This window comes from Nothobranchius furzeri, chromosome 18 (assembly GCF_043380555.1).
Source record: "Nothobranchius furzeri strain GRZ-AD chromosome 18, NfurGRZ-RIMD1, whole genome shotgun sequence".
NCBI lineage: Eukaryota > Metazoa > Chordata > Actinopteri > Cyprinodontiformes > Nothobranchiidae > Nothobranchius > Nothobranchius furzeri.
Window position 1 is genome coordinate 17,169,561 of NC_091758.1, and position 16,570 is coordinate 17,186,130.

General features: G+C 41.6%; 1 protein-coding gene across 1 annotated transcript; it reads left to right on the forward strand.

Moving 5' to 3' along the window:
- Window positions 1–205: 205 nt before the first annotated feature.
- kcnk3b (potassium channel, subfamily K, member 3b) lies at window positions 206–11,037 on the forward strand. The gene is given in 3 exon segments (XM_015969349.3): window positions 206–434; window positions 436–722; window positions 9,923–11,037. Coding segments are annotated over 3 exon segments (1,275 nt in total). The 5' UTR covers window positions 206–339; the 3' UTR covers window positions 10,816–11,037.
- The last annotated feature ends 5,533 nt before the right edge of the window (window positions 11,038–16,570 follow it).

Here is a 16,570-nt window from a genome sequence, read left to right on the forward strand (position 1 = left end):
AACTGAAGCACCAAACCCGGCATCTTCGCTGACAGAGGTTAGTCTAGCTCATTGCTTCAAGGATTTCCTCCTAAGTTTGCAAAGTGAAAGGATGACAGGGTGGAAGCTGCTGAACAAGTTATCTGTGGTGGACTTTTGCAGCAAGCTGATTTTCTCCCCCAGGCAAGCACCTCAGAGAGGATGGGGTGAGAGAACCAACCCCTCGGAAAGAGGAGCCCCATATTCCGACGAGCTGCCTCTTATAAGTCTGTGGGATTGCCCTGCGTGTCTTTTCTGCAGCATCTAAATATAACCCGGTGACAAATAGTCCAAATAGCCTACAGAAGCAACCCAACTGTGATGTGGGGGTGGTGCAGCTCCATCTCCAAAAGTCTCCTCTGTTGGATCCGGAGTGCGTCAGGAGAAGGTCGCAGAGTGCCGCGGCTCCCTCCGAGACACCATGAAGAGACAGAACGCCAGGACGCTGGCCCTCATCATCAGCATCCTCACCTACCTGGTGGTCGGAGCGGCCGTCTTCCAGACCCTGGAGTCCAGGCAAGAGAAGAGCCACAAGAGGAAGCTGGACGTCAGGAAGTACGAACTCATGCGCAAATTTAACTTGACCAAAGCGAACTTCGAGGAGCTGGAGCACGTCATCCTGCAGCTCAAACCGCACAAAGCCGGGGTCCAGTGGAGGTTCTCCGGCTCCTTCTACTTCGCCATCACTGTGATCACGACCATCGGTGAGCAGCTTTAATCAACTACCTGTTTAACGAGCGGGCTTATCCCAATCTGCGCTTTCAGCGCGCGCCGGGGAGCGACTTCAGCGACATGACTGTTTCACTAGTTTAGGCGGCTTTTGATGTTTGTTCATTGGAATAAAAATTTTGTTTCAAACAATTGTAGAAATGTGAAAAAGCCCGTTTCCTTTTACTTTCAGTTACTGTTTGAAAAATAATAAATAAGAGTTTTTTGGCTGCATTTCAGAGATAAATCTAAACTCTCCCATCTGCTAAAAATGATGCTCTCAATACAGAGAGAAGAGCTACAGTATAAAGCACATCAGCCGTCACATTAAGCACTCTGGAAATTACCAACCACCCCCAAAACATGGCATCCATTCAAAAACAACATAAACACACACAATCTAAACAGATTTCTACTGCATTTAGCCTTTTCTGTGTGCAGACAAACCTAACAGCAGATTGATTCTGGATCTCTGCATCCTCGCCTTTTGTGATGGAACATGTTTGTTTTAGTTTAGAAGACAGAGTCCACCATAAGGCCAAAATATTCATGTGTTAACGGGGGCAGACAGATTTAGACAGCGTACTAAAACTGAAAATGTTGTCACCAGGTGGGTGTGAGCTGTAATAAGTTAAAGTCCCATTAGTCATCACACACTGGTGAAATTCATCTCCGCATTTGTCCCATCCCCGTGGGGAGCGGTGAGCTGTGGCTGTGCTCGGGAACTATTTGTTGGTTTTACCATCTCAATCCAACCCCTTAAAGCTGAGTGTAATAGCAAGGAGGCATTAGGTCCAATTTTTAAAGTCTTTGGCATGACCCGACGGGGATTTGAACCCCAATCTCAGGGTGGACACTACCACTAGGCCACTGAGCTGGTTATGATAAATGACCCACACTTGTAGCACCTTTCAGAGTCTGAGGACTCCAAAGCGCTTTACACTGCAGTGTATCATTCATCCAATCACACACACATTCACCCACAGCTACCCTGGGGAACACTGACAGAGGCGAGGCTCACTTCAACCACCGCCAGCATGCAGGGAGGGTTACGTGTCTTGCCCAAGGACACTACAGCAGAATTCTCTGTCGGGACCCAGCATCGAACCTGCAACCTTCCAATTACTGGACAACCTGCTCCACCTCCTGAGCTACTGCTGCCCTGTTAATTTTTTCAAACAATAGTTATTTAGCATTTGTGTAAAGTTACATTGGATGCAAAGAGACCGGGGGTATCTTCTCTAGTTTCACATCCAGATCAAACTCAGTTTGAGTTTGTTTCTGCTGCAGTCCAGATGTGAGCTCTGCTGCATCAAGCACCTAAGTGGTCAAACTCAGATCTGGGAATGATGCCACCCTCGGCTTAGACGTGCTCCAGTTGCAAATCAGAATCCCAGCAAGACTTTAAAGAGCAAGTCACCCCCTACCAGAGTCTTACTCCTCTTCCACTTCCTGTTTGAAAAATGCAGCAAATGCTGTTGCCTAGCAGACTGAGAGGGTGGAGCCACTAACAAATACACACACATGCAGGCTCACAACGACATTGTGACATCATAATGTCCCAGCTAACGTCATAGTGTATCTCTTAGCCAATAGCGATAGCAGATTTAAATTCAAATGTAGTGCAGGTTTTTACCTGACAACTACACAACACTGATAGTTTTAAGCAGAATATTTAAATTTTAACTAAGATGCACTAAAGTGCCAAATTATTGACTGCACATGTCTACAGCACAATTAGACACTCGTTTATATAGATTATCAGGAAGAAAAAAGTTGATTTGGGGGTGACTTGCTCTTTAATAATTGTATTCACACAATCATGTCTTTCTCTGTAGCAATACTATGTTTTCATGTGACCCTTATTGTTGTTTTTTATGATAGCCTGTCTCCAGTCAGCCCAGTTCCTACATCAGATCCTGTCTGTCTGTGTCACATGACATCTCACTTTTACATGACTCAGGTGTGACAGGCGGAGCCAGGAGGCAGGAAGTGGTCAGATCAAATGTAAACAATCTTTCCTTGATCACCTGATCACCTGTTTGTTGGCTCTAGATTGATCAACTTCAGAACTGATAGACACTGACATAGCATCCAGATCTATATTAACACAGCGACCTGCAAGGACATGACACGAAGCACTTCAGGGCTGCAGCCTGGGTGTTCTGGAGTCTGATGGAGGTGAAGAACCACATCAGATGTTCCTACCAGATAATCAGCATGAAGGTAGTCCAGTGGAGGATGTGCAGATATGTGTACTGTCTGTGTGGGACTTTATTCATGAGTTATAAAACAAAGACAGGGAAAATAAAAACATTACTGTTGCTTGAGGCAGCCGTAGATTTTGAGGTTGAGACTTGGATCTCCAACTTTCGAAGTTCAAGTGGATTCTTCTAAAAAGAAACTCTGAAAGTTTGACTTCTGATTTGAAATATAATGCACCAACAGAGCAGATCAAGCACAAACCACTGAGCAACAAAAAACATGGATTCTTTGGGGAAAAATCTAATATTTTGGTATTTGGTTAACAGTGTGAGTAAAACAAAATGTGTTGTTAAAGAACATTCAACTAACATCGCTTTTAGTGTGATTTATTTAACATCCATTAACTCATTCACTGCCAGCAGTTTCCTGATCAGTAAAACCCCTGGCTCCCAGCTTTTTTGAGCATTTTTACTGTTTTTGGAGAGTCACAGAACATTGTGCTTTACAACGATGTAAACACCAAAACTACCAAAAGAAAGAGTAGACTCACTTCTTACATCAGGAAGAATCCGCACGTTTCGAGCATTTTTCATCATTTGTTCTTGAATTGTGATCGGTAGAAGCTTTTCTGGTTCGCGCCTCACTTTTTTCACAGCAGCGGCCCAAAGCGATCTCCTAGCACATGGATTTTCTGCTTCCTGATCACGTGAAGTGTGACGTACGTGGATGAAGATCAGCTTTAAAGACGTGATGTTAAATCTCACAGTGCGGTGGCTCGTACCGACATTTGCTCCGTAAAAAAATACAATTTACGACTTTAGTCATCAATGGCAGTAAATGAGTTAAACTGTGGTAAATCATGAATAAATAAGTGGAAAAAAGCATTTTTAACCAGCCCGGTCATTCTCCTATCTGGCAGTAATGTGTTAGCTTTAGCTTAGCATAAACAGTGTAAATGAATGGTAACAGCTAGCATTTCGTGTGACGAAGGCAAAAAAAATGACTCAACAGTGATCCTATTTTTTTAGTGACCTTAATAATCACATCGACTGCAAAGGAAAACTAGATAAATTGCATTTCTTGCAGAAATGCTGTTTGAGTGCTGGATAGCTTTAACTGTTCGCTGAATCAGCTTAATAGCTGAACTGAAGCGGAAACTAAGCAAAACTGTCAAAATGAGCTGAATGTATTGAAAGATGTAGAAGCAAAAAGCACCAACCAAGTAAAGCACAGAAAGTAAGTGAATAACAGAGAAAAATAATCCTAGAAAACTGAAATCTATGAACATTGTATAAAAATCTGGACAGCTAAAATGTCTAAACACTTGTTATTTCAGTAGAACAAGTTTGACAGTTTAATATTTACATTTAGCTGAACTGTGAAATTAGCAGCATATGCTAAATTTGGAAACCGATAGCTGAAGCTGCTGAATAGTAGCCTGGCAAGCCAGACTAAATAAATGTATTATTTAGTCTGGCCACGCTCCATTGACGGCTCTCGGTTGTGGGGCGGGTTCTACCGTTGTCTTTCAAATGATCTCTGCATTCCACTGGACAATGAATGTGACTTACTCTTGTTTCACTCTGCTGCATCATCCCACCCACCAGGCATATAGAGTGCCCTGATTGGCCCACAAAGCGGATAAAGCTCTGTGATTTGTTCACTAAGCAGATAGAGCACTATGATTGGCCCACCATTATGGACCAATCACAGCTCTTTATGTGTTTGGAACCCCTCTAGAGAGCTGTGATTGGCTAGCCAGAGTCCTGGTAGGAGCTGCAGACGTTCCAATGGAGCATGCCTAGACCAAACTTTGCAAAGCAAGAATTTGGTCTAGTTCACTAGGCTAGCTGAATAGCTGAAGTGAAGCTGAAACTAAGCTAAACTGTCAAAATGAGCTGAATGTATTTACAGATTTAGAAGCAAAAATTACCAACAAGTGTAATAAAGCTCAGAATATAGGTGGAGAATGGACAAAAAAATACTAAACAGCAGAAAACTTAAATCTTTGAACATTGATTAAAAACTCAAAAGTTGAAATGTTTAAACAGCTGGCATTTGAATGAGAATAGTTTTAATAGGTAAATTTTTACAATTGGCTGAACTGTGAATTTAGAAACATTTACTGATATCTGAAACTGATAGATTAACATATGTTCAGACTTCGTATGGAATTGATGAATTGTTGGATGAATGAAATGATAAATGGACTGTTGGATGGATGTTAGATGGTTTATTGGATGGATGGATGGATGGATGGATGAATGGATGGATGGATGGATGAATGGATAGAAGCATGGATGGATTTATTTGTGGATGGATGGATTCCTTAGGCCAAGCTAATCGATTTGATGTATCACATGTGTGGGTGTGTAAGTCCATTTAGCCAGAAGATGATTGACCTCTCTCAACCAATCAGGGAGCTGGAAGGGAGCGGGGCACTTTCCCACCTTCTGACGGTCAATCATATTTAACTTGTTTCTAGTTTTAAGTACAGATAGTTCAAAAAGATCAAAAACAGAAGTCTGTTAGTGGCTCAATATTCAGCTTTTTATATTCATTCCTATGAGACTTGGTTAAAGTGATTTGTAGTTCCTTGTGTTGCCATAGTAACAGATGACAGGAGTCTGCATTAATAAAGCAATGTACAATATCACATGACTTAAACTTTAAATAACATTTCTATATTAAAGTATGTTGATACAGTTGTGCCTAAAATGTCTCAGCCAGTGAGAGAGCAGCGAAGGAGGAGGGGGCAGTTCCTGCCTTCTGACTAGTGTTAAAATGTCAGCTATGCTGCTAGTTTTAAGTGTATAGAGCTCAGAAAGATAAGAAACAGCAGTATGTTATAGGTTTAGTATTAGGCTTTTCACATTCATTTCAGTGAGACTTGTTTGGGGATGTCCTTATGCACTTGATTTACCATGGTAACGGATAACGCATTTAAAATTGAATACAAGATACCTGAGACCAAGCTGGTCGATTTGATGTATAATATGTGTGGGTGCTCGATCCTGCTTGGACAGAAAATGGTTGAACACTCAACCAATCAGAGAGCAACACTGTTTTCCCACCTTTTCCCCCGGCTGTAGGAGGCCTGCAGCTGTACCCCTGTTAATGAGAAGCCTTTAAATCTGTCCTTCAGAAGTGAAATTGGACCTGTCAAACTTCTCATCACCATTAGAAAAGTACTTCACCAATTTGAAAAACTCAAAAAGTGTGAGTGGCAGAAGGCTTTGATGGTCATCTGTGTGAATTTTTATGTGCCTAACATGAATTATCTAGAAGCTATGACGAGAACATTTCAGCTGTCTGAAGCCGATCGGAGGACAAAATCTCTGTTCCTTTAACATGGGTTTCAATGAGGGAAAAGTTGGGTCTCTCCTCTTTCTGAGCCTTGTAGCGAAAGAACCATAACACTTACAAATAAAATGAAACCCATTCTGAAAAGCTGACAAAAATTCCTACTTTTTGAGATATAATCTGTTTCGGTACTCCAAACGGTCTGGGTGTTGGAAAGAGTTGTTTCCAGAAAATGTGAAGGTCAAAAGTTAGAGTGCGGAATTTTCAGTTTAGAGTGGTGAGAGACATTTTTTTAAATTAAATATTCTCAAACAAATGAACCGTACGACCACAATGTTTGGAGTACATTCATGATTTATAGCTCAAAACGAAGGTATACCCGTTAGCTGCAAGCCCGTGTGCGTCTCATTTCAACTGGACTTATGGTTTTCTCAGGACAATGCCAGAAATGGAGCAAAGGAGGGTCATTGCTCCTATCTCTGCCCATTATAATTTTTGTGATTTTTTTCTGAAAATCTCAAGCCGTACCTCAACTTCTACCTGTGATTTTAGAAAAACTGTAATAGATATGTAAAAGATTTTTTAACCAGTAATGACTGAAAGTCTTGTGAGTTTGTTGAAACTTGAATGAAGTCTCTAGGTTAAAGCTAACCTATTAGAGTAAGAGTTCAAAAAAGTGATAGGATTTAGCTGAAAATTGAGCAATCCCATTCATTTCAATGGGACCAAAAATTGCAGAAAAAGCTGAATATCTCAAAACGTATAAAACACTTTAATACCAAAATTTATTGCCGGCATAAGCTGAACAAGCTGAACGTTTTGATACCAAAATTGTGTAAATAGTTGAAGAATTGTGGAAGTAGTTAAATGCCAAAAAACGTACGGAAGCAGAATAATAAACTACTAACTATAAAGAGAAACAGGATCACTATAGTTTGAATGCTTTACAGTATTCAAACAATAATAAGTAACACAACGGAACTACAGGAGCCGATTTAGCCTTGGGACTACATCACGACAAAGCTCAGCTGCTGTAAGGCACAAAGACATGACACAACACCCCCCAAAGTCCTCTACTTTTGTAAACACAAATGTGTGAGCTGCACTGAGTTTTCACTGCCATAGTATGAGTGTGTCACATTTCTAATGCAAGAAAAATGGTTCTCGTTTGTGTGGCTGGAACAAAAGTCATGCAGAAAACAAGACTTTTTCACTCTCCCTCTGAATAAAGTTCATCTTCCTTGAATCATAAACGACTTATTAAAACGTGATAATTGCATAAGTGTCATATAATAATCTCTTGTTAAATCCCAAAGTGTTTGAATAATGTGTGCATTAATCAATGATGTGTTAAAATGAACATTTTTCCTGTAATGATTCATTTCAGATCTTCAACTACACCAGATCAGTATTTGTTGATTTAACAAGTTAATCTATCAGTATACTCATATATCATAAAATTAATATTAAGGTTCAACATTCATTTCACATAAATGTGTAAAAACATTCTCGCTTCACACTAAGGTTGACCTCTCTGAGTATCTGAGTTAAGGTGTGATTTCTTTGTTAACGCCCTCTTAAACATGTAAAACTCTGGTTTGTCCAAGTTTATAAACAAAGTTAATAAAAACAGGAATCACTTCCTGATCTAGTCAGTCTTCGCCTGTCCCTTGATAAGGTCAGTTGGGTGAACAAGCATTTTGAGACCATCCTATCTTTTGTCCTTAAGGTCAAAGCCTCCCTGCAACACTTGCGAGTGATTTCAGACACAACGGCTCTTTGAAGAGCCACCAAACAGATGCAAAATAGACACTCCAGCTTCTATATACGTCACCTGAAGATAACCCAGACTAGAAGGGTCATATTCTGAGCTGCCTTCAGGCTGCCATACCAGAAGTCCACGCCATCAGCAGTGTCCATCTCGACCTCCTGACCCCCTGGATCGCTTGGGGATATTCACACAAGGGTGTGTAGAGCGGCACAAATTGCGCCGAATGGTTTTATAAACAAATCTTTAGCTTATCAAACCATACAGCCAAATTGATTTTACAACCCAGACTCCACAAGCTCTCTCAGATACTTGAGAAAGGTTTTATTAAAACATCTAGCTTCCATTCCATCATTTCATTCATCACCTGTTATCTATGCAACCATCATTTAATTCATACTTTGTCATGTACAATCATTTAGTTTAGGAAAATAGTATTAAAATAATTTTTATAACTATATTTCTTGACTATTCCAAAGGGTTCAAATGAAGGCAACTGGACTTCTTTGGTTTCTTGAAGACGTTTTGCTTCTCCTCCGAAACATCTTCAATAAACCAAAGAAGTCTAATTGACTTCATTTGAACCCTTTGGATTACCATGACCTGGATGACTGGGAACCTTCACCAGCATGTATTCTTGACTCTGCCTGAATTAATATGAAGTGTGTGTGTCCCTTGAAGAAGTCAAAGAACCTAAAGGAATATTAAATAAAAGATTCAAAGACCAATCAGATTGATATTTCATATTTATATGGAACATCACATCTTATTGATCATTTAATAAATAAATAGCCAATCCTTAAGGCCACAAGTGTTTCACAGAATTCTGTATGTGGAATGAGGAAGACAACATCTTTATGCAATGGGAATTCCTCCAAAATGAGAGAGGTGCAGGCCACACCTGACCAGAGGACTACAATGGAAAAATTAGGATCATTATTGGGTCATTATCGTGACTTTCATGAGAATTTCTAGCAGTAACCATTCACTTACATTGTTTTTGTTAAGCTAAAGCTAACAGAATACTGCCAGATTAGGAGAATGACTGGGCTGGTAACAAACTTCTTTTGTCCCACTTATCTAACTCTGTGGAGTATGGCCAGAGACTAAATTTCACCTATGGGTGGAATATCCCTTTAAGAGTTCACCGGTTCAAACCCAGACCCCGTCCGGATCTGTGGTTAGGAAAGACACTTAACCCTTTTCGCCTGCTTGTGGTGGTCATAGGAATGGCTGGTGCCTGTGTTCAGCAGCCTCGCTCCTAGTGTGTTCCAGAGCAGCTGTGGCCACAATGTAGCTCATGACCACCATCTGTGAAATGTGTCTGTGAATGATTGTTCTGCACATGGAATTGCCTTTGTGTATGAATTGTTCTATGTGTAATGTACCATACAGCTGCTTTGCCTTGGCTACTGTAAAGCATGTTGAGTACCTGACTTAGAAAAACACCATAAAAATGTGCAATTTATTTAATCAATCAATCAATCAATCAATCAATCAATCAAAGCTTTTATTTATATATAAATATATTAAATATATATATTTATTTATATATAAATATATTAAAATATATTCATATATATTATATATATTTATATAAATATATTAAAAATATGAGATTCATTCATCTAATTAGTAAAATTAATTAACTCGCATTTCATTATATATTAAAAATATGAGATTCATTCATCTAATTAGTAAAATTAATTAACTCGCATTTCATTATTAGATCTGTGTAATTTTGGTGGAAATCAGTATTTCGGGAGGCTGAAGCACGTATGTGATTGAGTATTTATTAGATGTGGATAATAATCATTGAATCACCATCAAACATCTCAGCTCTGCCACCTGCTGGTGTAAATCTGCCTCTAAAAGTGAACTCTGGATACAGTTTCCTGACTGTTGTGTACCTTCTCTCAGGTTACGGCCATGCTGCACCCAGCACTGACTCAGGGAAAGTGTTCTGCATGTTCTATGCCCTGCTCGGGATCCCGCTCACCCTGGTCATGTTCCAGAGCCTGGGTGAGAGGATCAACACGTTTGTCAGATACCTGCTGCACCAAGCCAAGAAGTGCCTGGGAATACGTCAGCCGGAAGTCTCCATGGCGAACATGGTGACAGTGGGCTTCTTCTCCTGCTTGAGCACCCTGTGTGTGGGGGCAGCTGCGTTCTCCCACAGCGAGGGATGGAGCTTCCTCCATGCCTTCTACTACTGCTTCATCACTCTCACCACTATTGGCTTTGGAGATTATGTGGCTCTGCAGAGGGATGACGCACTGCAGAACGACCCCCGGTACGTGGCTTTTTGCTTTGTTTACATCCTCACGGGGCTGACTGTGATTGGAGCGTTCCTAAACCTGGTCGTGCTTCGTTTCCTGACTATGAACACTGAGGATGAGCGACGAGATGCCAAACAGAAGGCCCTGTTGTCTGTCAGTAAGCCCAGAGGAAAGGTGACATGCCTATTACCACTCTCAACCTCGACTTCCTCCACACCTGTAGCAGATGGCACCATCAAGACTAAAGGTTTAAAAGGTGCCTACACTGAAGTGCTGCATTTCCAAACTATATGCTCCTGTTTGTGGTACAGGAGCAAAGAGAAGCTGCAGGGCTCCACACCCACCATGATCCCTCAGGAGCTGCCATTTTCTGATGCCTACTTGCAGCAGAACAGTGACTGTCCTCACTACATGGAGCCTGGATCAACAGGCTGCGTATGCAGTCCACGTCAATGCACGAGCATAAGCTCCATAACAACAGGCCTACACATTTTCTCTCCATTCAGGGTGTTCAAGAGGCGAAGCTCCGTCTAGCCTTTCACAGCTTTTACTTCTGGAACTGCCAAGAGGAAAGCAGATACTTGGAAGTCTTCATAACAAAGGCTTAACTCCAAGTAAATGTTTGTGGTGCTATTATCCCAGAATTCCAACAGTATAATGCGCAAAAGGAAAAGGCACATAGAGCAGTGTAAACAGCTCAGTCTCACTCAAATATGCAGAGAAAGAACCCTGGAGGGTTCCTGCATGCTCAGAGGAGCCAGGTAGGCCTGCTGGAGGTCACGTGGCTGACTACACTCGAGCAGGCTTTAGTGCATGAGGTGCAGAGTGTCTAAAGGAAAAGCAGAGTGGACGCTGAGCAGGTGGAGTCTGTTGAAACAGCAACAACTCGCACGTCAAATTCTGCAGCAAGGTTCTGGTTTTTTTTTTCCATTTGTTTCTGTATCACTCCTTTACCTTTACGGTTTATTTCTGATCACACTTAAAGCTGCAGCAGTAACTTTATACGCCTCGCACGTGTAGCTGCCCCATTACGGTGCTCTCTGCTCAAACAACTGGAGCCATTTCAACACATCATGATGGAAAATCATACAAACACAGAGAAACATCACAAGTAGATGCTCACCAGCACTGATGGAAACGTTCAAAACGGGATCTGTTCTGCAACACTGAAAAATGAAAGAATAAATAAAAAAATTTATAAATCAAATGAAGCAAAAAAATTAAACGTGATGAAAATCAGCTGTGTGTTATCTTTTTTACATTTATGTTTATCACATTTATCTTGAAATAGTAGTCTTAAAAATAAATATTATCACTAAACTCTAATTGAAGAAAAACGTTTTTGTCAAATAACTAAATGTATATGAATAAATCGAAATATTTGGGTTAAATTTTGTAAATGAAGTTTAATCTAAATCTAGATAGGATGATTTTAAACTAAGCATTTAGCTAACATGGAAACTATGAAGCTATGGATGAAAAGTATCCTACCAAATTAAAAGCAGAGTAAAGATATCTCTCATCTAACATTTCAGAGTCCCTTTCAAAGTAAATGTCGTGTAGCTTCCGTAAAGCGTAGCAATAGCAGCTAGCTAGATGGGTCCATTTTCTCTAGCATCAAGAGACAACTTTTATGTTTACATGTCAAAATTATGATGTAATTATTACGTAATTTTCCATATTTAGACTTGGCTCTGAATGATTAATTTACAATAAAATGTATAGATTTTATTGAAAAGATTTGTTTCTGATTCTGTTTATAACCTTTATGGACAGGATTTCTAGGCGCAGCCAAGGTGTTGGGGGCAACCGTTTTGGTGGCCTGAGGATCAGGTCTCTGCTTTTTGCAGATGATGTGGTCCTGTTGGCTTCATCAGAACGTGATCTTCTTTGCTGGAGCGGTTCGCAGACGAGTGTGAAGCAGCTGGGATGAGAATCAGCTCCTCTAAATCTGAGACCATGGTCTGGAGTCGGAAAAGGGTAGAATGTCTTCTCCGGGTCAGGGATGAGGTCCTGCCTCAAGTGGAGGAGTTTAAGTATCTCGGGGTCTTGTTCACGAGTGAGGGAAAGCTGGAACATTAGATCGATAGGCGGACTGATCATCTGCAGTGATGCGGGCGTTGTACCGGTCTGTCATGGAGAAGAGAGCTGAGTCAGAAGGCGAAGCTCTCAATTTATCGGTCGAACTACGTTCCTACCCTCACCTATGGTCATGAGCTTTGGGTAGTGACCGAAAGAACGAGATTGCGGATACAAGCGGCCAAAATGAGTTTTCTCCGCAGAGTGGCTGGGCTCTCCCTTTGAGATAGGGTGAGAAGCTCGGTCATCCCGGAGGGGCTCGGAGTAGATTCGCTGCTTCCCCACATCGAGAGGAGCCAGTTGAGGCGGCTAGGGCATCTGGTCGGGATGCGTCCTGGACGCCTCTCTGGTGAGGTTTTCCTGGCACGTCCAACCGGGAGGAGACCTAAAGGTAGACCCAGGACAGGTTGGAGGGACTGTATCTCTCACCTGGCCAGGGAATGCCTTGGGATTTCCCCCAGGAGAGCTGGCCCTAGTGGCTGGGGAGATGGAAGTCTGGGCCTCTTGACTTAGATCACTGTCCCCGCGACCAGACTCTGGATAAGCAGATGAAAATGGATGGATGGATGGATGGATCCTTATTATTTGGGTTGATGGTTAAACATTTTCCTAACATTGTTATTTCCTAAATAAATATAGCTTAAGAGTACTTCAAAATCTTGCACCAAAATGTTTTGTTGTACCTAAGAGCTAAATGTGACTGAATCTAGCTTTAAAATTGGATCTCCGTTTTTTACTTCTGAATAATTCCAGGGGACTTTTTGCTTTTTGATACTGCTGGAAGGTTTCAAAGGGTGTTCCTGATGTGTCCACAAGGCAGCAGCATTCTTCTTCAGCAGCAGCACTTCCTCAATGAGACATGGAAATGTTTCCCCATCCTTTAATTTTAGGTCTACATTTGACCTTCACCAGACTCCAACAAGCACATTTAGATTAAACTTGCCATGAACCACAGTCAATAATCATGATCTTATTTAGAAGAATCAGACATAAGATTTCAGGAGGGATTCAAGGTAGCAGCAACAGAAGAGGCCAATCAAAAATGATTTTTCTAAAATTACCTTAGAGGCTTAGACCTTTGGTCTTCAGCCTGGTGCGCTGCACAACCAGCAGGCTTTGGTCACTGGACCTCAGGGACCTGCTGGGGGTGTGGGGACTGAAAAGAGGCCCTAAATACCAGAACCAGGATCTTGAAATGAACCCTGAAGTTGACTGTTAGCCAGTGAATTTGAAGGAGAAGCGGGGTGATGTGGGTGTATTTGGAGGACTTGGTCAGAAGCCGAGCACAGGCATTCTGAACCACCTGTAGACGGTTCAGGGAGGTTCTGCTCAGACACGTGAAAAGAGAGTTACAGTAGTCTAAGCGTGAGGAGATGAAGGTGTGGAGAACTGTCTCAAGTTCAAAGCGGGACAGAATGGGACTCAGCTTAGCAACGTTCCTGAGATGGAAGATGGAAGAAGGAAGAGCGAACAAGAGAACTGACATGAGAATCCAGGGTGAGAACTGGGTCAAAGGTCACGCCAAGATTCCTGACAGAGGGTTTGGTGTGAGAAGCAAGCTGACCAAGAGAGTCTCTGACTTTGGGAGCCAGCTTGTCTGGGGCACAGATGAGGATCTCAGTCTTATCTTCATTCAGCTGAAGAAAGCTCCCAGCCATCCAGGTTTTAATAGAGACTAAGATAAAGATGGTAGGAGATTCCTTTCAAGGAGCTCAGGATGTGCTGAAGAGGAAGCAGATAGAGGAGGAAGAACAGAGACCCCATCACAGAACCTTGTGGGATAGCATGAGTAAGGGAGGTGGTGGAGGACCAAAACTTGTAGATGGTCACTGAGAAGGAACACTTAGACAGATAAGAGGAAAACCTCTCCATCCAGAGTAGTTCCTGATAGCCTAGCCAATCACTCAGCCTCTCCAGTAGCAGGTGATGGTCAACAGTGTCAATGGCTGCAGTCAGGTCCAGCAGGACCAGAACAGAACAGTCCCCTGCATCACTGTGAGTCAGAAGGTCATTAGAGACCCCAAGAAGAGCTGTTTCAGTAGAATGAGCTCTACGAAAACCTGACTGGAAGCTATCATAGATGTTATGTTCAGCAAGAGCAGCTGTGAGTTGTTTAGCCACAACCTTTTCCAAGATCTTGGAGATGAACGGAAGTTTAGAGATGGGTCTGAAGCTGCTATGGAGAGAGGGGTCAAGACTCGGTTTTTTAAGAAGTGGGTGGATTACAGGGTTCTTAAAGTAAGCAGGGGCCTGACCAGAAACCAGAGCAGCATTAATTATAGAGAGCACGCTGGGACCGATGGACTGAAAAGCACTTTTAAACAAAGATGAGGGTAAGATGTCGAGGGGGCATGCAGAGGTCTTCATAGAGTTAACTAGTTTGGTTAGCTCAGGCAAAGCAAGCTATTTATTTATAAAGCACTTTAAAACAATGCAAAGATTGACCAAATGAACACTAAACATAAACATAACAGATACCACAACAACAATAAAAACAAACACAGGTAAAAAACAGGTTAAAAATATTTTATAAGATAGAAAAAAAATAATAATAAAAAACAGACCCAAAAAGCAAACAAGTGTCCCTACTCAATCCTGACTGAATGCTAGCGAATAAATGTGTGTCTGTAAACGAGTCTTAAACACCACAAGTGATGGAGTCAGCCTAACATGAAGTATTAGGTTGTTCCGGTGTTTTGGTGCAAGTACTGAAAAAGCTCGATAACCTCTGAATTTAATTTTTGACCTTGGAATTACCAACAACAGCTGATCTGTGGAAACAGGAGCAAAGATACATAGGATGGCGGGTTGGGTTGGAGTTGGAAGAGGCAGAGATACGGCTGAAGGAGAGATGCTAGATCTAACCTTATTGACTTTGTCCACAAAGAAAGAGAAAGTTTTCACAGTCTGCATCAGAGTGGATGGAGGCTATAGGAGAAGCAGAAGAGACGATACTGCTGAAGGTGTTAAACAGAACCATGGGATTCCCTTTGCTCTGGGATTGGAGGTTGGAGAAATAGGCAACCCTTGTATATCTGACTGTAGAGTTAAAGGATGGTCAGAAGAACCTTTAGATGCAGCAAATGGACATGGAGAAGGGTTTTCTTTCACAAGTGCTCAAATTTTCTGCATTGGCTCTTCGGGCTGTGAATGCAATTGTTAAACCAGGGAGTAGGTTCATTGCTGGAACTGATCTGGTTCTTACAGGATATATGTTGTCCAGAATGGAGAGGCAGTGCTTGTTAAACTGAGAAGTTAAGGAATCTGGGTCATTATCAGAAGAACAGGGAAGCAGAAAATTTGCTAGTTGGGCTCTCATTAAAAAACGAGAACTAACCATGTAGTGAGCAGGAGGTGGGGACAGAAACCGACAAGTTAAAGAAAATGCAATGGTGATTTGAAATATAAGCATCCTCGAGACAAACACTGTCAACCTTTAAACCCAGGATAAAAACAAGGTTCAGAGTGTGTACCCTGGAGTGTGTGGGGCCAGAAACATGCTGAGAAAAGCTGAAGGAGTCCATGAAGCTGGAAAACCTCATGGCAAAGTGGTCTGAGGCATCAATGTGAATGTTAAAATCACCAACAATCACCAGTCTGGACAGCTACATAGTGGAGGATTTAAAAACAGCATGACAGCTGACCTTAATGCTCCACAAAGCTGTCAACATGCATAGAGGAAGAGCACATAAAATACAGAACAGAGATAAAAATCAAACTGTAAAAGGCTGTCAAACAAACTAAACAGATTAGTAAAATAGAAATAAGAGATGTACAAACACACAGAATAAAAGAATAAACTCAATCACAGATGTCCAACAAAGAGATCAAAAGAAAGCAGTGCTAAGATGCCCAAGCTAGCAATTAACAACCTCCAAAAGCTAGATTATAAAAATGTCTTATGATGGGATTTTAAAAGTTGAAGTGGCATGGACTGTCTCACCACTAGCGGAAGGTCATTCCAAAGCTTTGGACCGGCATAACCAAAAGCTTGTTCACCACACGTCTTGTAACAAGATTTTTGGGACATTCAGAAGTAGGTGGTCAGCTGATCTGAGTGAACAAGACGGTTTGTAGGTTGTGATAAACTCTGTGAGATATGAGGGTGCCAGGTTATGGATGGACGTAAAGACAAACAGGAGGATTTTGAACCTTACCTGAGGGAGCGCTGGTTGCCAATGTAGGTCAGTTAAAGTGAGTGTGATTGAGA